At 43.6% G+C, this 19,876-nt stretch overlaps 2 protein-coding genes across 2 annotated transcripts in view; both read left to right on the forward strand.

Moving 5' to 3' along the window:
- The window catches only part of LOC310840203 (retinol dehydrogenase 7-like), a 486,845-nt gene that overhangs the window by 437,178 nt on the left and 29,791 nt on the right, over window positions 1-19,876 (forward strand). The window lies entirely within an intron of this gene.
- LOC310840148 (keratin, type II cytoskeletal 7-like) lies at window positions 541-15,642 on the forward strand. Its single transcript, XM_083729386.1, has 9 exons — window positions 541-1,148; window positions 1,659-1,870; window positions 2,051-2,111; window positions 4,376-4,471; window positions 5,830-5,994; window positions 8,398-8,523; window positions 10,147-10,367; window positions 13,280-13,308; window positions 14,306-15,642. Exons 1-9 carry the CDS (start codon window positions 675-677, stop codon window positions 15,073-15,075), a joined length of 2,154 nt encoding a protein of 717 aa, XP_083585512.1. The 5' UTR covers window positions 541-674; the 3' UTR covers window positions 15,076-15,642.

Here is a 19,876-nt window from a genome sequence, read left to right on the forward strand (position 1 = left end):
GGCCATAAGAATCCATCTTTTCCCTAGTCCACAATTCTATGTGCATTTCTATTGAGTACTTGACACATCTGTGCATTTATTACGTCTCCATTTATTCAAATAGGAGTGGTAAATCACATTTGAATTTATCCTTTGTATAAACAAAGTTTGAGGATAGCTATTTTTTGTGTGCGGTATGATGGATGGCAAAGAAGCAGCAAACATGAAGTTCCACCTGCTGCTCAGAGAAAAAGGAACAGTAACAAGAAAATTAAGATCCTAAAAGCACAGCCTTGACTTGCAACTTTGCAGAATGTTATCGGCTGTGGTCAACGAAAGAGGAAGACTCCCTTAAATAATTTTCTGTCTAAAGTATAATTAATGCATTTGAGGGAAATGATTCTCAAATGTAATATCCTACAAGCCAAGCTTGCAAACAAAGCAATTCCTTTAAAAATTCTCATTATTTCTTAGGTTTGCATTCACTATTATGTTCTGTACATCGAAGGGCATTCCTGGGCCTGAGGCAGGCCAAACCCATGCATGCTCCAAAATTAAAATGTTAGACCAATCAAGGCCAACTCCTCAGCTGTATATAAGAGTTGGCTTTGAGGTATTGTGCCAGAGGATTGCTCTCTCCACTTTGCTTCTGCTGCACCTGCTTTCTTGGAAATAGCCTATCCCAGCTTGTTGCAATGACTCACCACATGTCTGCTGCGAGGACCTTCATGGGAGGAAGGGGATTCAGTTCGGCGTCTGCTGTGTGTGGACTAGGCGGGCACAGGACATATGTCGCCTCTGTACGCCATCCAGTCAGAAATGGATATGGGGTCCGTGGCTTCAGCAGCCAAAGTCTTTCTAACCTGGGTGGAAGCAGAAGAATTTCTTATGGTGGCTATGGTGCTGGATGTTTTGGTGGCTATGGCGGCATGGGGTTTGGTGGCAGGGTGGGTCATTATGGCCCCAGAATTTATGACTCTGTTGGAAGTTGCGGGCCTTTCCCAGGATATTCTAACTTCAGGGGGGATGGTATCCATGGAGTCAGGATCAATGAGAAGCTCCTGAAGCCTTTACATCTGGGAGTTGATCCACAGGAACATGTCGTACGAAATCATGAGAGGGAAGAGATGAAGAACCTCAACAACCAGTTTGCTGGCTTCATTGATAAGGTGAGAAGACAAATGTTTTTGACTTAACTCGAAATAAGAAGCCCAATCAGGCCCACGACATGGGTGCTCTTAGTTCGGATCACTTTAAAAATGGCTCTGCATCATCATGCAAGCAACCAATGGGATCAAACTGTGTGCACATGTGATTATGTACATTTGTAGAGGCTGAAATGAATTATAAAAGAGAGTTATCTCAAGCGATTAGACAAATTCATGAAGGATAAAGTTTTCACTAGCAACTGACAGAGTCGCTATATTATATATTCTGCCTCCAGAATCAAGAGGAAAAAACAATGGGGCAATGATATAATCCTCGTATTCTGCTTCTATACTTCCCAGAGCTGGTCAAATAGCACTTTGGATAAATCCAACAGGGTTCCTTTATTCTTTAAATGCAATACACACAAAAAGCAATTTAAATGCCTGTTCTGAAAGTAGGTTTTCTCTCTGGTTTGTTTTCTGATTGACTGCATTTTGGTATCATTTGTGTGTTTCTTTGTTTTGAAACAGGTACGAACCCTAGAGCAGCAGAACAAGGTTCTTGAAACAAAGTGGAACCTCTTGCAAGAGCATGTCACACCAGCAAAGAAAAACCTTGAACCGTTCTATGAAAGTTTCCTCTGCAACATGAAGAAGGAGCTAGACTGTTTACTGAATGAAAGGCAACATCTAGCAAGTGAAGAGGCTGCCATCCAACAACTGGTAGAAGAACTGAAGTGCAAGTAATTTGCATTTTAAGCATTTATTATTATTATTATTATTATTATTATTATTATTATTATTATTATTATTAAAAATGGGACATCTTTGAACATCTGGACAGGGCTCTTGTGGACCTTACTATATGGGGTACAGAAAGGTACTTTTGAGTTGCACAGAGCTCTCCCTTCATGTTTCAACAGATATGAAGAGGAATTCAAAAGGCGTACCACAGCAGAAAATGAATTTGTACTACTCAAAAAGGTAAGGTGTTCAGTTCCAGTGGTTTTCATATGGAGCATAAAGTCTCACTGCAAATTAAGTCCCTCATTTATTTACATCAGTGTCCTGGGGGCAACACCTGCCAGCAATTCAACCTTTGACTTGCACTTTCCCATTTGTGATTCAAGGACCCACCACCCGCTTGAGGATAAGAAAGACACATGGACATGGTATATTAGGTTAATGGGCTAAAAAAAGGCCACAACTTTATTGATTACAGCATGTGAGAGGTATTGGCTTAGGCACTGGATAAAACAACAGAGCGTGACTCCACCTCCTCGGGGAGGGGTGAGTCTATCAAGGGTTAACCACCAGTGGGAGGAGCCTGTTGATGCAAATACAACTGAAAGCTCCCCCTGATGTCAACGGGGGTCATGCCATGGCCCTAGCCACCAGCAAGGGTGTCAGACAGGATCCACAACCACCGGATTCCTTTACCGGAATACCCATAAAATGGAGGGGAAGGCGATGGCCACACCCTGCCCTCCAACACACAAACAATATTCCAATGCCTAACCGCCAATACCCAAAAGTTGTGACGATTTGCTACGAGGTAGGCGAAAAACCAAGTGGCCGGTGCCAATTTGCCAGTTGGATAAATTTTCCTACCAGCCACAGGTCCATAGCAATGTCAAGAACCAAACAATGAACCAAGGGAGGGTGGGTGGGTGATCTGACGAGAAGCAGCAGCACAATGGCTGAGAAACGCTGGCGGGCCACGTTTGAGGGGCTAAACCCCGCCCCCAAGCCTCCAGCCGATTGACTGGCCACCTGGGGGGCGTGGCATGGCAGCCAGAGCAGTTGGGCAGGGGGTGGAATACCCCCTGCCAAAGCAGGAAATGGCTCCTGCTCACAACTCCTCCCCTCCCTGAGGAGGATAGGCTTTCCTATGTGGCAGGCATCCCTCTGAGCAGGAAATCTCTCACGTCATCCCAGGAGTGTCAGCTGGGCCCTGCAACCATGGATGACAAGGGCCATGGGTGCCATGCAGCGCGCATGGCCCTGACACTGAAATTTGTGGGTGTTTGACCTCTTCATGGGGAATTTTGTGGGTTCTTGGGCACACAGAGCCCCAGGGAGTTGGCACCTATGTGACACCCTCAGAATGCCATCTGCCAGATGAGTCTCAGCACCTTGCAGATACCTTTTGACCTGGCCAGAGTTATTCCCTGAAGAAGTCAGGGCCAAAAGCCAGGAAATGGAAAATTGTTCCAGAGGCCTAAGCTTTCTCTAGCCTCTCCACACAAGTCTTTTTGGGTTGGATCCAGACAAGAGCAAACAGAACTCTTCATACAATAGTGCTTCTGACTTTTCTACCACCCCAACCTCCTGCACCCCCAGAAAAATCTGTTCTCAAGGGTTAGGGCACCCTGCAAGGGATTGGGTATGGGTTGGGGGTTGCAGCAGGATGAAAAAATCAGAGCAATTTGTAGGGAAACCCTTGCAAGAGCTTTTTTGCTCATGTAAGAACCTTTGGATCCAAGTCTTTGGTCAGATGGAGCCATCAGGCCTAGCCTCGCTATGTTGCTAAGCAATGGCCCCTGAGTCTAGATTAGGGTCTCTCTGAGACTATATTTCTGCAAATTTTAAAAACTCTTTAAAATGCTGTTTACTTTCTGCCTGTCTGTTCAGATACTGACAAAGGCTCTGTTTGTTTGCCATGAAAGATGGTCAGATAATCAATGGTATGTGTGTCAGGTACTGTCAATAGCTTTTACTGTTAGAGCTTACCAGTTGCAGGCAGTGACCATTTTATGTGCATCCGATTGACATGCAGCTGGGCACATGATCTGGAATTGGCCTGAAAAGCGGGCAGGGGTAGAATGGGGGGGGGGGGACAGGGCAAGCCTAAGTGTGCTTCACCGACACGTGTGGGGGTCAGGAATGGAACCCCCGTGCAAAATGGTTACCACCTGTACTGCATCTGTTTATTCTGGATTGCCAAGCATCAAATACCTGTTGAATATTCATGAACCCTAAGAATATTCACCATGAACATGGTGGGTGTGTATTTATTCCCACTCTAATTCTTGGGTCTGTCATTTCTTGAAGGCTTATGTGTATTTCAGTCATAAAAGAGAGCATCTTTGTTGATCTTCTTGCTTCATGGACTTGCAGTTGGGCATATGGAGTTGTCTGTTCTGAATATTTAGTTATTTGATCTGAACATTTCCAACCTGCAGCTGGCCTTGTCATTATTATCTCAGCAATTGTTCATGTTTAATTAGCAGTTCCATCTTCTTTAGGATGTAGACTCTCTCGCACTACGCAAGACAGAACTGGAGGGGAAAGTGGATTTGCTGAGACGGGAATTTGAATTCCGCAGATGTGTTTATTTGGAGGTAAGTATGATTCAGTCTTGGATATAGAGATTCATGGACTGAATGTGTAAACATAATTAATAGCCCTTTATGCTATGAAGACAGGCCTGAGGTTTGTTTGAAGTAAAGAATGAGAGTGCATTCTCCTCGGTGAATTACTACTCACGGTGAAAATGTAGTGTCCCATGGAAATGGTGAATAGTTGTCTCAGAGGTGATTGATATGTGCAGACAAAATAGAAACTAAGTGAGTACCCTTTAGATGAGGGATGGGGAAGCTGTGACCTCTGTTATCCACAAAGGAATGTTTTTGAGATAAGGATAATTGGCCATAAATCAGTGGCAGGAAGGAAAGGAGTCTACCAGCTGCGGGAATAGAAGCTTTTGGATTAACTATTTGCAGTCTGGATTCCGACTTCTTCCTAGGCAGGAAAAATGGCAAAGACGGTTTGTTTACTGGAAGCCAAATTACAGGATGAAGTGATGCAGTGATTTTTGGAAACTGTGAGATAACCGCTTCTCCCAAGGCATGACAGGAACCATCAACAGTCGTAGGAATGAAAGATATAACACCCTATATGGATGGGAAAGCATCACACACTGGAAAGAATAAAGATTACAGTTAAAGTTCCTCACTTGAAATTTTATAAATTACCTTATGTACCAACACAAATGAAATCACAAGATTGTAGCTGTAATATAAGGGATTATTATATATGAATGTAATGGGAATTATTAAGATTTTGGAATGCAGAAAAAATATAGAAAAACAAAACTATAAAATCTAGCATGCAGTTTGATTAAATTGTATAATTTGACCTTAACTGGATAAAATTGGTACAGTGGTACCTCTGGTTGCGAACGGGATCCGTTCCCGAGGCCCGTTCACAATGTGAAAAGCCCGCAGCCTGAAGCGCCGTATCTGTACAAGTGTGCTGCGCGATTTGGTATTTGTGAGCATGTGCGAAGCACAATTTAGCGCTACTGCGCACGCATGAGCAGCAAAACCCAGAAATAACCCTTTCCGGTACTTCCGGGTCGCCACGGGATGCAACCTGAAAAAACGTAACATGAAGCAAACATAACATGAGGTATGACTGTATTGTTATAATGAGGCTGCTATTGGAACGATATTAGAAAATCAATAAAAACACATTTTAAAAATAAAAAATCCGAATACTACTACCACTACCTTTGAGTCCAATGCAGAGTGCTTTTACAATTCATATCTGTTGAGCCTATATTCATTAGGTCAGAGCTTCTAGAATAGTGGGTGCCATCTGCCAATCTACTTTAACCCTTTCGCTTTTTAGAAACTAAACCTAGAGGTGTTAGATTCCTTAATTTCTCGTTCACATGCAGACTTTCTGTGAATTGCAGGAATTAGCACAGTTGGATGGCCATGTCTGTGACACAAATATCCTCTTGCAAATGGACAACAATCGAGGCTTGGATGTTGACTGCATCATCAGAAATGTTGAGGCCTGGTATCAGAGCATCGCCCAGAGGAGCAAAGAAGAAGTCAATGCTTTGTATGAAAACAGGGTAAGCCAGTGTAGCCTTATTAGACTATACCAATTGGTGGGGTCTGCGTTGCTCCCGGGAGGGAGAAAGGAAGTCAAATGACACCAAGATTGATTCAGAGAAAGAGTTTATTCTGCTCTCGGATAGCAGAAGGCACTTGCGTGGTCAGTTCACAGCAAGTCCAAAGAAATGAGAAATTTCATGCAGTATATATATCCTCCAGGCACCCTCTCCCCACTTCCCCAGGAATCCAACCACATCAGCTTATACACGTAAGTTGACATCCATGACCATATACAGATATTCCTGTTCCGGTACTCTTGACCATAAAAGGTTGTTCCTGTTCCTATACTCTTATCTTGGGGCAGGTGGTCACCAACTCTAAGAGCACTCCTGGTGCCATTCCCGGGTTGTCAGACCTGTCAAGGTCTGTGCGTCTTTGTGGTCAGGATGTAAGATAAGACCCAGACGTGCCATCCCTTTCTCCACTCAGAACTGGCAAGGCCATCCATTGCCGTCACGGACTGATAAAGGAGAGGGCTTTGAGCACTTGTTTATACAGCTGGCTTTCTGTTTATACATTGGCTCAAGAGCTCAAGTTAATGCATTTTATAAATGCTCCCTTGGAGAAGGAAAATGGGGATTTTGGGTCCCGTTTCAGACTGACTGCACAGAAACCCATTCCTTCACCAGAACAGAGGTGCATTGCACTGAACTGGGAGAGCAGGCAGCTTTTGAGACCACACATTTACTGTCATGATAAAGGGAAAACTACTGGATGCAAGTCTAGGAATGCTTCCAAAATTTTGCTCATCTAAACTGATGATATTTCAAATTAGGTTGACCATGTTTCTGAAGTGGAACCAATGCATTACAGAAGTTCATTGTTCTAGCTTTTATTTCTGAAATCTGCACAGGGTCCTATATATGGCTGGGTCAAAGAACCTTTTCGCTTTTTGCCTTAACCAATGTGAAAGAGGGTGTGTGCCCATCAGCAAGACACTATACTCAGTACTATTTTTCTAGAATAGAGGTGTTAGAACTCACCATGAACATCTCCCTCGTCCTCTTTGAATGGCAATGGTGCCCACCTGAGAGGTGCCAGAACTGAGTTCTGGTGAGTTCCAACTGAAAGAAAGCCCTGACTATACTTAATATTTCATCAAGATTGCATTTTTTGTCACAATTTTTCAGTGTGTATATATTGATAATGTAGAGGGATTAAAAGGTGCTAATGAACCAAAAGTACTGCAAGTGCACTCCAGTTCTGAAGTTGTGGGAGCCCTCCATCTCACCACTGCATTTTTAGACTTTTTTAAAAAAGCAACCTTAACCTTTCCTCAAAATTATTTTCATTCTCATTCTAAGTGATTCTTTTTTGGGGGGGAGGGGGAGCAAGCTGGTAACCAGTGTACAGTGGTACCTCGGGTTAAGTACCTAATTCGTTCCGGAGGTCTGTTCTTAACCTGAAACTGTTCTTAACCTGAAGTACCACTTTAGCTAATGGGGCCTCCCGCTGCTGCTGCGCCGCTGCTTCACGATTTCTGTTCTCAGCCTGAAGCAAAGTTCTTAACCCGAGGTAATATTTCTGGGTTAGCGGAGTCTGTAACCTGAAGTGTATATAATCCGAAGTACCACTGTAGATGTGATTGGTTTTTGGCAGTATTGTGTGAATTCATTGTTTTATAAACATGGACGGACATGGTTGGTCTCCAAAGTCTCTCACAGTCCTCAACAGTTTCTCTATAATATTTTCTGGGAATATTTGTTAGTTATAATTTATATTTTCTCCAATTATTATTATATGTATTGTTTCTATACTGTTCTTATAATTTGAGATGTATATATGTTTTGTTATAAGTGTGGAATTCAATTTATTTTTAAGAAAGGTAAATAGCTAATAACAGTCTACATATATGCAGATCCCCTTCACCAGAAACTTTTGGTAGACCCTACTGAAACTCAAGGGACGCGGGTGGCGCCGTGGGTAAAAGCCTCAGCGCCTAGGGCTTGCCGATCGAAAGGTCGGCGGTTCGAATCCCGCGGCGGGGTGCACTCCCGCTGCTCGGTCCCAGCGCCTGCCAACCTAGCAGTTCGAAAGCACCCTTGGGTGCAAGTAGATAAATAGGGACCGCTTTCTAGCGGGAAGGTCAACGGTGTTTCCGTGTGCAGCTCTGGCTTGCCAGAGCAGTGATGTCACGCTGGCCACGTGACCCGAAGTGTCTTCGGACAGCGCTGGCCCCTGGCCTCTTGAGTGAGATGGGCGCACAACCCCAGAGTCTGGCAAGACTGGCCCATACGGGCAGGGGTACCTTTACCTTTACCTTTACTGAAACTCAAGCATCCTTTCACCCAAGGAGGAGCTTTCAGATTTCACTTGGTGACAATTCTCTTAATAACAGCCTTCTCTTTTCTGGGTACCAGTTCCAAGAGCTCCAGGAGCAAAGAGGGAAATACTCAGACAATCTGAAGATAAACCAGCATGAGATTGCAGATCTGACCAGGCTGGTCAATAAGTTGCAGTCTGAGAATGATGCTATTAAAAAGCAGGTAGGAGAGAATTTGTCACTTGCTATGTCTTTATTTGGGAGCAGATGGTCAACCATACCATATATACAAGTGACACCAGACTAAACCAAAACACCTTACTATTTCTTGAGAACTTCAGTGTTGAAGAACGTTTTCCCCTTGAAGATCTTTCTGAGCACAGAAACTTTGGGTGGGGGTGGGGGGAGAATGCTAGCTTCTTTGGTCAGTTTGACCTGCTTCTCTTTCCTCTCTACTGAGCTGCCCTCAGTAACACTGTAACAAAATCTGACTGGTGATTTTATTTGCCATTGTTTCGATATCAGTATCAATATCAGAAGCAGAGCAAATGGTGGAGCAAAGCTTCTGCCCTGGATGAAGTGGGGTGGGTGTAAGGAAGGCCAGCATTGTGTGGTTGCACCATCAGGAATGCCACCACCAATCCAGTGTTCTTACCAGTGCACCCATATGACTTTGACCTCACTGCTGTCCATGGAGGCACAGGTCAAATCTGTATCCAGGGCAGCTGTTTACCAGCTCCATCTGGTATGTAGGCTGAGACCCTATCTGCCTGCAGACTGTCTCGCCAGAGTGGTACATGCTCAGGTTATCTCCCGCTTGGACTACTGCAATGTGCTCTATGTGGGGCTACCTTTGAAGGTGAGCCGGAAACTACAACTAATCCAGAATGCGGCAGCTAGACTGGTGACTGGGAGCAGCCGCCGAGACCATATAACGCCAGTCTTGAAAGACCTATATTGGCTTCCAGTACGTTTCCGAGCACAATTCAAAGTGTTGGTGCTGACCTTTAAAGCCCTAAAGGCCTCGGTCCAGTATATCTGAAGGAGCGTCTCCTCCCCCATCATTCTGCCCAGACGCTGAGGTCCAGTGCCGAGGGCCTTCTGGCGGTTCCCTCATTGCGAGAAGTGAGGTTACAGGGAACCAGCCAAAGGGCCTTCTCGGTGGTGGCGCCCGCCCTGTGGAACGCCCTTCCATCAGATGTCAAAGCGATAAACAACTACCTGACATTCAGAAGACATCTGAAGGCAGCCCTGTTCAGGGAAGTTTTTAATATGTGACATTTTAGTGTATTTTTCATCTTTGTTGGAAGCCGCCCAGCGTGGCTGGGGAAACCCAGCCAGATGGGTGGGGTACAAATAAATTATTATTATTATTATTATTATTATTATTATTATTATTATTATTACTGCTGCCCCATCCCAGCCCTGCCCAGGTAAACAGCTCTGATACTAGTGTCAGGAGGTCAGTTCCATCCCACCAGAGGTGCTGCTACTGATAGCTAACAATTTAAAATATGACTACAGGCCTCCAAGATGGCTTCCAAAAAAAGTAATATAAGCCATTTGCAGAGTGGGGAAAATTCAGCCCTTTCTTCTTTTGTCTTGGCCACTCTGCTCCCACGTATTTGAACTGCCTGGATTTAAGTGGGTGGCTTCTTTCATGGTTTTGATCCTTTCCCTCCAATCAGAACCTAACATTTTTGTTAATGGTTCTGAATTGAACAGTAGAAAAATGAGAAACGGAGAGAAACAGAAATTAGCTGATTCACCGATCCCTAGTCACCACATAATCTTACAGAATTTCCTCTTAAATCAGTTCAGATTTTTGTTTTGCTTTGTTTGACAGGTTGATATTTTGCAATCAGCCATTTGTGATGTTGAGCACCGTGGAGATGGTGCTCTTAAAGATGCTCGAGATAAGCATATTGAGCTGCAGACAGCCCTCCAGAAGGCCAAGGATGACCTAGCTGGCTTGCTGAGGGACTACCATGAACTCCTGAACACCAAGTTGGCTCTGGATATTGAGATTGCTACATATAAGACACTCCTGGAAGGGGAGGAGCACAGGTAACTGTGAATTATACAAAAATATATGGGCACACATGCAAACATGTTAAACATAGTTAGTTAAATGCACCAAGATTTATTTTAGCCTCCTTTATGTATTTTTGATTTGACTCCGATTTCATTAAAGAGCAACTTTGCTATAAGCAAAATTCATCAGCAGCCCTCAAGATGTGTGGTTGAGTCATTGTTGCAGTCTTGGATAGCAAGGAAGAGAGGTGAGGAGTTGACAAAGTTGATGTGGTGCAAACATGCTAGTGGAGCCAATCCAGTGCTCCTGCTGGCGCATTTGCACTGTAATGACTTCACAGCTTCCACCCTGTCTTCATCCTAGTATGCAGCAGTGACTCAGCTAGAGGACAGCCAGGTGAATGGCATTGGCCCACCATGCCATCTGCTCCTGGCTCAGCCATGAAGACATGGAGCTGAAAACATTTTTGCCTGCCAGTGAAGGCCAACTAGGGAAGTGTCCACACAGATCTCTGTTAGCAACTCATTCCAAATTGTGAATGAGAAAGACTGCTCCTAGCCGGCAGCTGGATCCAGCCTGATCTGAAGCATAGGAGCCAAGTCCTAGGGCCAGCCCTTCCCCGAAGTTGATGGGCATTGCCATTCAAATGGTGTCTGTGTACTCCATCATGTGATCAATTATGTGGGGAGGGGCTTACTTGTCCCCTCCCACGATATTTTATTCAAATTGGCAACCCTGATTTGAAGCTGTGCTGATGACTTTTGTTGATCCTCTGGCTACAGCCTGTTGCCAGGCTGCCCTTCTTGGAACATGGGACTTATCCACAGAAGACAAACCTATGAATAAAGCAAGCCCAAGGCATTTTGCTGTCTGAAGTGAAGAGCAATTCCCCCGCATTCCACATTTAGAAGACCAGCAGCTGACCCTTGCCCTTACCTGAACACTCATCCTGAGATAGTGCGTCTGAGGGCAGGAGACTTAATTGGGGACCAAGGGCACTCCTATACTCTAGCACCTCAGTGCTGTTTCAACACACTTTCCCTAACAGTCCTAGAGAAAACACACACCTTAGTACAGTGATACCTCAGGTTAAGAACTTAATTCATTCTGGAGGTCCGTTCTTAACCTGAAACTGTTCTTAACCTGAAGTACCACTTTAGCTAATGGGGCCTCCTGCTGCCACCGTGTCGCCGCCACGCGATTTCTGTTCTCATCCTGAAGCAAAGTTCTTAACCCAAGGTACTATTTCTGGGTTAGCAGAGTCTGTAACCTGAAACGTCTGTAACCTGAAACGTCTGTAACATGAGGTACCACTGTACCTCAGTTTAAGAACAGTCCGGTTTAAGAACTATTCAGTTTACAAATGCCGCAAAACCGGAAATAGTGTCCTGGTTTGAGAACTTTACCTTTCTCTAAGAATGGAATCCGAACAGTGGAAGGGCACCAGCGGCAGGAGGCCTCATTAGGGAAAGCGTGCTTCGGTTTCAGAACACTTTTGGTTTAAGAATGAACTTCCGGAACAGATTAAGTTCATAAACCGAGGTACCACTGCATAGTTCTCCATTGGCTGTTGGTTGGGTAATTCAACTCACAACATGATGATGTCACATAATGCATTTTCCATCCTTAAATGTTATGCAGGGATAGGAACAGGAGACATGGTGCAGGCTTTGCCTAAGCAAAATGGGCTTCCACTTGTGCAATGGGGTTTCCTTCCCTCTCCTCCCTCCATGTCCCCAAATGGGCTTGGTGTGGTTGGGAGAAGCCCCATCCCCAGAAAAATGCATGGGAGAAGTAAAGGTATGATCGTTCTGCCTGGCGAGCTACAATGCTTGTGTTAATGGGACATTCACCATAGTGCAGCACTGAATTCCATCCATGGTGTTTCCAGTTTTGGAGATGGCCATGCCGTTCCGAGCGCAAACATTTCTGTGAAACACAGGCATCAAAACAGGAAACCATAATGGGGCAATCTGGTAAATTAAGGGCTAGCGTGACCTTAGATGATGATGATGATGATGATGATGATGATGATGATGACAATAATAATAATAATAATAATAATAATAATAATAATAATAATTTATTATTTATACCCCGCCCATCTGGCTGGGCCTCCCCAGCCACTCTGGGCGGCTTCCATAGAAACCAAAAATACAGTAAAATATCACAAGTTAAAAACTTCCCTGAACAGGGATGCCTTCAGATGTCTTCTGAATGTCAGGTAGATGTTTATCGCTTTGACATCTGATGGGAGGGCGTTCCACAGGGCGGGCGCCACTACCGAGAAGGCCCTCTGCCTGGTTCCCTGTAGCTTTGCTTCTCGCAATGAGGGAACCGCCAGAAGGCCCTCGGCACTGGACCTCAGCGTCCGGGCAGAATGATGGGGGAGGAGACGCTCCTTCAGATATACTGGACTTTAGGGCTTTAAAGGTCAGCACCAACACTTTGAATTGTGCTCGGAAACGTACTGGGAGCCAATGTAGGTCTTTCAAGACCGGTGTTATATGGTCTCAGCGGCCGCCCCCAGTCACCAGTCTAGCTGCCGCATTCTGGATTAGTTGTAGTTTCCGAGTCACCTTCAAAGGTAGCCCCACGTAGATTGCATTGCAGTAGTTCAAGCGGGAGATAACCCGAGCATGCACCACTCTGGCGAGACAGTCTGCAGGCAGATAGGGTCTCAGCCTACGTACCAGATGGAGCTGCCCTGGACACAGATTTTAATTAAGATTGAACTTGTCTGATTGTATAGAAACTAGTACTTTCTAAATAAGATACTGACACGCTATGTGCTCTCCATTGAAATGAAGAGATGTTGTAGGTGCAAATTCCACCCTGCATTTGGAAAAGGCATGTGCAGCAGAATTGCCTGGGTGGATTCTGCTTCAAATCCATAATCAAGGTAAACTAACAGCAATTATGCATTTTCTTTTTTCCGCAACAGGATAGTCAGAGGAAATCTTGTTGCTATAGGTGAGTAAAACCAATGAGGTTGTGCTGGGCTTGGGCAATCTACTACATGCTGTTGTTGCCTTTTTCGTGTCTGCTGCCTTTATAACTTTTCTGCATCCTTAACAATTGGAGACCGGAGTGTTGTGTGTGTGTGTGTGTTCCTTCTTTGTGATCCTGCTTAGATCTGCTGCACCCAAGCCATCTTTATGCTTCACTGGCTAGACTTCCCAGATGATTATTTGGCATTCCCCAAATAATTTCTAGCAATCAACCAGACTATTCCCTTTATTGTCCCGAGGAATCTCGATATGGTGCACTCTTTGGCAGAAGTGATTCATTGGGTTGGGCAGAGCTGTAACAGTAGCTTTCCAGAAGGTGGGTCATTATTGCTTCCTGGGAGGGAGAGGGGATTGGCTGAGGTGACAGTGAGGTCAGTGCAGTGCAACTGAATTTGTTCTGCCAGTGTGTTTGCACTGCACCAACCTCCCTACCACCTTCCCTCTGCCAGTAAGCAGCAACAGCCCACCTGCTGGGAAGATAGATCACCTGATTAACCACTTTTGCTCTTTGGTCAGTTCCCAGTCTGCAACATGAGGGCACAGTTCTGTTAGCACACTGATGGATCATAGAGTTAGAACTGATTCTCACATTGACTTTGTCCAGTATTGGCCACTTAGCTAATGAATGATTGTGGCAACACTGAAGGTGTCATGACTCTGTGTTAAACTCCCACCTGAGTTGGAGGTGATCTGAACTGTGTTTAGAAAACTATTGATTTTCAGGTCATTGCACTCATCTGGTTCAAACTGACCTACTCCAGATGAAATCCACTTCATTCAGTCATTGCTATTCATTCACTCACACACAGAGAGAAAGAGAGAATGCTAGGGAGATTTCCAATGCAGTTTTCACCTCATGGCAACTCAGCAACAACAATGCTGCAAAGATAAGGTGATAATCAGGTCTCTTTCTGGCTGGGTCAGTTCCAATCTCACTTCTGAATGTTTCCTCCTTGCAGATGTTTTCAAGCCACCCTACACAGAGGGCTCTGCTGGATTTACTTCTTCAGGTGCACATGGTCCTACAGGTGGTGGATACGGTGGAGGACACAGTGAAGGACATCGTGGAGGTTATAGTGCAGGAGGCCATGGGAGCTACAAAAGGAGCTCCAGAAGTGTTGGAAACCATCCAAGGACTGTAGATAGTCATGTAGATGTAGGACATGCCTCTGCAGATGCAGAACTCTACTCGGGAACACAATACAGCTCCCAGAATGTGTCTCAATCTGCTTGTAAACCAAGTTCTCCTGTAGGCGTTGACAGTCCCACAACAGGAGGAAGAGCTGGCATAGGGGTAGACTGTGGCCCAGGTGCAGGGTTTAGCTCAGGAAGCGCACAAGCGTCAGCCAGCAAGGGGCATGCCACTGGGAGTATAGGAGGAGGTTGCCAAGATGGAGGCTACCTGTCTGGGGGTTATGGACCACCTGGTGTCATCCCATTTGGAGCTGGATTTGGACCTAGGATTGCAGGTGGCCTGGGGGTTGTGGGTTGCCAGCCTGGGGTAGGTGGTCCAACTATAGGAGGTTTTGGCTTTGGGGGGGAACCCTGTGTAGGAGTAGGTGCCCCTGTTGGTGTGTGTATTCCCAGAGCCATAGGTGCTCCTGTAGGTGTGTGTTGCCCTGGAGCCATAGGTGCTCCTGTAGGTGTGTGTTATCCTGGACCAGTAGGTGCCCATGTTGGAGTGTGTTATCTTGGAGCAGTAGGTCCTTTCAGAAATACTGCAATTTAACATGATTCATATAAACTCCTCATTTTTTGAATCAAGTAGTTTTCAATCTGCAAGCACTACTTGAAGCAGTGATCAGCGCCCCTGCCAGTGCTATAGGATTTCGTGACACATGAAATCTTTTAAACAACATTCCTCCTTTCCTTGGGCCATTCAGTAGTTGCACTCTAATGAATCCACTTCTTCCTTAAAGTACGGTGTCTGCTGCTGCATCACATATACTTTCCCCACCTTTTCTTCCTTTTTTATTTTTGACACTGACATCTTCATGAAACATACCCTCAATAAAATCAATCATAATTTTTTTGGTTTTATTCGAAAGTACAGGTGAAACTCGAAAAATTAGAATATCGTGGAAAAGTTAATTTATTTCAGTAATTCAACTTAAAAGGTGAAACTAATATATGAGATAGACTCATGACATGCAAAGCGAGATATGTCAAGCCTTTATTTGTTATAATTGTGATGATCATGGAGTACAGCTGATGAAAACCCCAAATTAACAATCTCAGGAAATTAGAATATTAAATGAAATCAGCAAAACAAGGACTGCAAATAGAGCAATATTGGACCTCTAAGAAATAGAAGCATGCATATGTACTCAGTGCATATGTACTCGCTTTGCATGTCATGAGTCTATCTCATATATTAGTTTCACCTTTTAAATTGAATTACTGAAATAAATTAACTTTTCCACGATATTCTAATTTTTCGAGTTTCATCTGTACCTCTTTAAAAAGGCTTTGTGCATTGGTTCATTTTTTAAGTCTCTCTTTGTGATGTAGACAACTTTAAATGACTTATCACACCTACACTTCTGTACTGTTCTGACTAATACAAGGATATGTGTAGCGTCCCTCCCCCCAGTTCATTGTTTCCTCCCTATGTTTGGACTACAATGTCCTTCTCTTACTCTGGTCATGTAAATGGTACGACATCATTGTCAGACTCTTTTGCAATACAAAGCAAAAATATTTCAAGCAGAAAACAGCTTCAGAAATCCAAATGCACAAAATCTACAAGTATTCATATAGTATTTCTAACTGATTTGTAGTGCAAAATGGATAGGGTGCGGAATATAGAATTTATTAGGAAAGACTGCAATGGTGAAAAGTGGGTGAGGGAAAACTGGAGATCAATAGTAGAGATAGTATGTAAGGACAGAGTAAAGGGATCGGTGTCCATCCACAAAGATGAACCAAGAATAAGAAACTCAGCATCTTGACCACTCAGAGCACTGACACCACCTCCCCTCCGAAACACACACATATTCTAAGGGCTTTTGAATGCTGAACCATAAACGGAGAATTTCCCCCATCATCATGTGGACTAGAGATGTGCTCCTCAAAAAAAGAGATGGAAAACTTGGCTTGCTTTATTTTCAAGATTCAGTTTGTGCCACCACATTCTTCCCGTCAGGCTAATTCTGTATTACATGGCATGACAAGTGACCACAGAAATGTTTAGATGCCCTATAAGTAGTAATTATGGTCATTCATAGCAAATGATGGGTTTCCCTCAAAAGTTGCCTTTCATAACATCACAAGAACACTCCATTTAAGTGACGGTCATTGTGTAAGACCAAAAGGCCTTCTTCATGTATCATTTTTTGCCATCATTGAAAATGCATTAGATTACACAAGCTCTGTACTTGAGGTTGGGGTTCTTCCCAAGTGTTCTTTCCAGGTTCTGTGCCTACAATATTTGTGGTTGGTGGTTATTTATCATCTCAGTGTGTAAAATTGTTGCAGCATGGCATTCGGCTTTTCAGCATTGCCAGAAATCCCTATGTCTCTGTTGTTCTCTACAATAAAATGCATGGATAACCAAATGGTTGCTTGTGATCTTTTACTAATGGCGTGTCATGGAATAAAATACTGGAAGAAAACATGTGCTTAGCCGGATCTTTTTCATTTTGCTTCCTTCTTTGCAGCAGTTGCCTCTGCTCAAAAGATGATCTTGGTTGGATAGAGAGATACAGGACAGAGGCCCTCAAATTGTGGTCTGTGGAATAATGGTGGTCCACAAGCTCCATTAAGGCATTCCATGAAAAGTTTCAGAGCATTACAAAAACCAACCACCCACCTTAACTGGCCACTGTACTTGATTTATTTCATTTTATGATGGCGATTGAGGTGGTTTTGTCCAGGGCTGGATTACCGGGGCAGAGGGGTCAGCGGAAGCCAGATCTGGGAGCCATGGTTTTCATAAGCAGGTATGACAGTCTGGTAATGAGCTATATTTGATTTGTAGTACCATAAAAGTTTATTAACTGGTTTGCTGAGAGGAGAGCACCAGCAATGTTCAAGTGGTCTGTGCGGGGAGGAAAATTTAAGATTCACTGTTCTGGGATGTCTAAAGATGCTTGTGGTGGGATAATAGAGTATCCAAAGCTGTTTTCCAGTCTTAAAGTTCAGTTGCGTCCCGAGACCCCAAGACTCACCCCCAAAATAAATACACACGGACACTTACATTGGTTTAAGTTTTGGGGCAAAATTTTTGGCCATAACTTTATTGAAATACAATCATGTGAGCGGTATTGGCTTAGGCATTGACTCCCCACTATAACTGGCTCCACCTCTCAGGGTGATTGTCCAATGGGGTAAACCAAACGAGGGAGCTAGGTCGATGAGGACCAACCTAAGCTCACCCCGGGGTTCCTGTGGTCCTGGCATGTCCCTAGCCCCTCAAGCAGACTTCGGACAAGATCCAGGACCCCCAGATTCCTTTAACGGAATACCCAATGCCTAACTGCTACCTTACAAGTTGTGGCGATTTCCTAAGGGGTAGGCGAAAACCAAATGGCTAAAGCCAATCTGCCAAATGGAAAAATTCCTACCCAGCCCCTGTTCCAAAACAGCTGACCCAAACCAGTATGAATGTTAAGAAAATTGTATGATCTGCAACATCAGGGCTCCAACAAATTAATAATCTATATCTGTAAAAAGTTAATGTAATTGAAAAATAAGATAAATTGTGGATAAATGGTACTCTATAATTAACCTTTGACAAGAGAAATTTAAAAGATTAAATTTGAGATTTGAATATTGGGAAATTTTAATAGACAAATTAAATTAAGTTAATAATTTGCTGGTAAAACTTATGAGTTTAGAGAGTAGGAACAAGAGGCGTGAGGAAGTCCAAGGATGTTTATGAAATGAGGATATCTGAACTTGGTATGTTTTTTATATATATATCTTTATTGTCAAACAAAAATTTAATAAATATTATATATATAATAAAAAAAAAAACAGGTGACCCAAACCAAAGCAAGGCCTAAACTAGGGAGGGTGGGCGGGTGTTCAACAGTGCAAAGCAAGTGCCCCTCCTTGCATCACACTGCTGTTTTTAAAGCCCCTGGGATCATGCCTATGAGGTGAGCTCTTGGGTCCTGCGTGCAACCAGGACTCTCTGTTATGAGGATCCCATTTCTCCACATTTCCATGGCAGTTTGCAAATTATTTTTTAAAAAAAACTCCTCAAGAAAACATCACCAGCATTTTAGTGCAAATTTCTCCTAGTATACATGTTTTTATGCAGTTTTGCCATCTATCTATCTATTGCAAAGAAACTGCTCCCATTATAATGGATTTTTATATTATTTTCACTAATATTTGCATTTGCATTTACAGTGGTACCTTGGTTTGCATACATCTTGGTTTGCATACGTTTTGGATTACAAACACGTCAACTGTGGAAGTGTGTGTCCCAGTTTGCAACCTTTTTTTGGATTACAGCCCACTTTTTTCCAAACACATTTTTTGGGAGGCCCCATTGGCCTTGGGTTACAACCTGTTTTGGTTTACAAACGGACCTCCAGAACGGATTATGGTTGTAAACCAAGGTACCACTGTATATGCTGGGTTTCACTTGCCCAAGGGATGGATGCATCTGTCAGTACTTGTTGCTCCCAACTTCTCATCTTTGCAATCTTAAATTCCATTTTCCATATTCCTATAGCAGTCTGGGGTTGTTGTTTTTAAATCCTCATGAATATTTGTCAGTATTTTAGTGTGCGTTTCTAATATATACAGTTCTGTATGAAATTTTCCTTAATGTACACACTTTTGCTTGCAATCTCCCCCTATGGATTTTGTATGTTATTTTCACTAACCCGCTTTCCCCCTAATAAGCATGTTCCCAAATGGATGTTTTAATGATCCCACATCACACAGTTTAAGTGATAAAAGTGTGACCTTTATTCTAATGCATAACTGTCATCTCATGTCATCTTTATCAGATGGGCACAAAGCTGCTGATTTTATAAATTTGGTCTCAGAATGTTCACTTCAACTGAGTGCAGTTGCAACTCCTGACCTTATTTATTTATTTTAAAAATACACACTGCTTGGTTCTTAAAATAAACCTAACAGAATCCTCTATGCGGTTTACAGCAATATATAATATCATTGATGTTTTGTCTAAAGGACATAAACTTTGGATAATTATTTGCTCCGTCCACTGACAGCCCATGATTAAAGTTATGGTTGTGAAAGTCAAGGTGTTCAGATTTCATACCATAGTTATTACAAAATAAAACCAGACCCACCTATTTGTGTAGTGACTCAAAACTGACTACATTAAGAGCCAATATATTATACTCCAGCCTGTACACAGGAAATTTTGGTCACCCTCTTTGCAGAAGTGGCTTGCGGGGCAGGGGTGGTGGGAACAGAACCACTAGGCTAGCTTCCTGGCAGGTGGGCCACTGTTGCTTTCCAGGAGGGAGAGGAGAAAGGGTGAATTGGTGAAAGGGTCGGCATGGTGCAAACACACTAGTGGAGCCATTTGGCATTCCTGCTGG

The sequence above is a fragment of the Podarcis gaigeae genome (genome assembly GCF_964106915.1).
Source record: "Podarcis gaigeae genome assembly, chromosome: 2".
NCBI classification, from domain to species: Eukaryota; Metazoa; Chordata; class Lepidosauria; order Squamata; family Lacertidae; genus Podarcis; species Podarcis gaigeae.

What these genes read in the sequence shown, in the direction of transcription:
- LOC310840148 (XM_083729386.1), top strand. Translation starts at nt 675, where the DNA reads ATGACTCACCACATGTCTGCTGCGAGGACCTTCATGGGAGGAAGGGGA. An exon ending in GTAGAAGAACTGAAGTGCAA is followed by an intron (nt 1,871 to 2,050) that starts GTAATTTGCATT and finishes ATGTTTCAACAG; the next exon opens with ATATGAAGAGGAATTCAAAA. An exon ending in GCAGATGTGTTTATTTGGAG is followed by an intron (nt 4,472 to 5,829) that starts GTAAGTATGATT and finishes TGTGAATTGCAG; the next exon opens with GAATTAGCACAGTTGGATGG.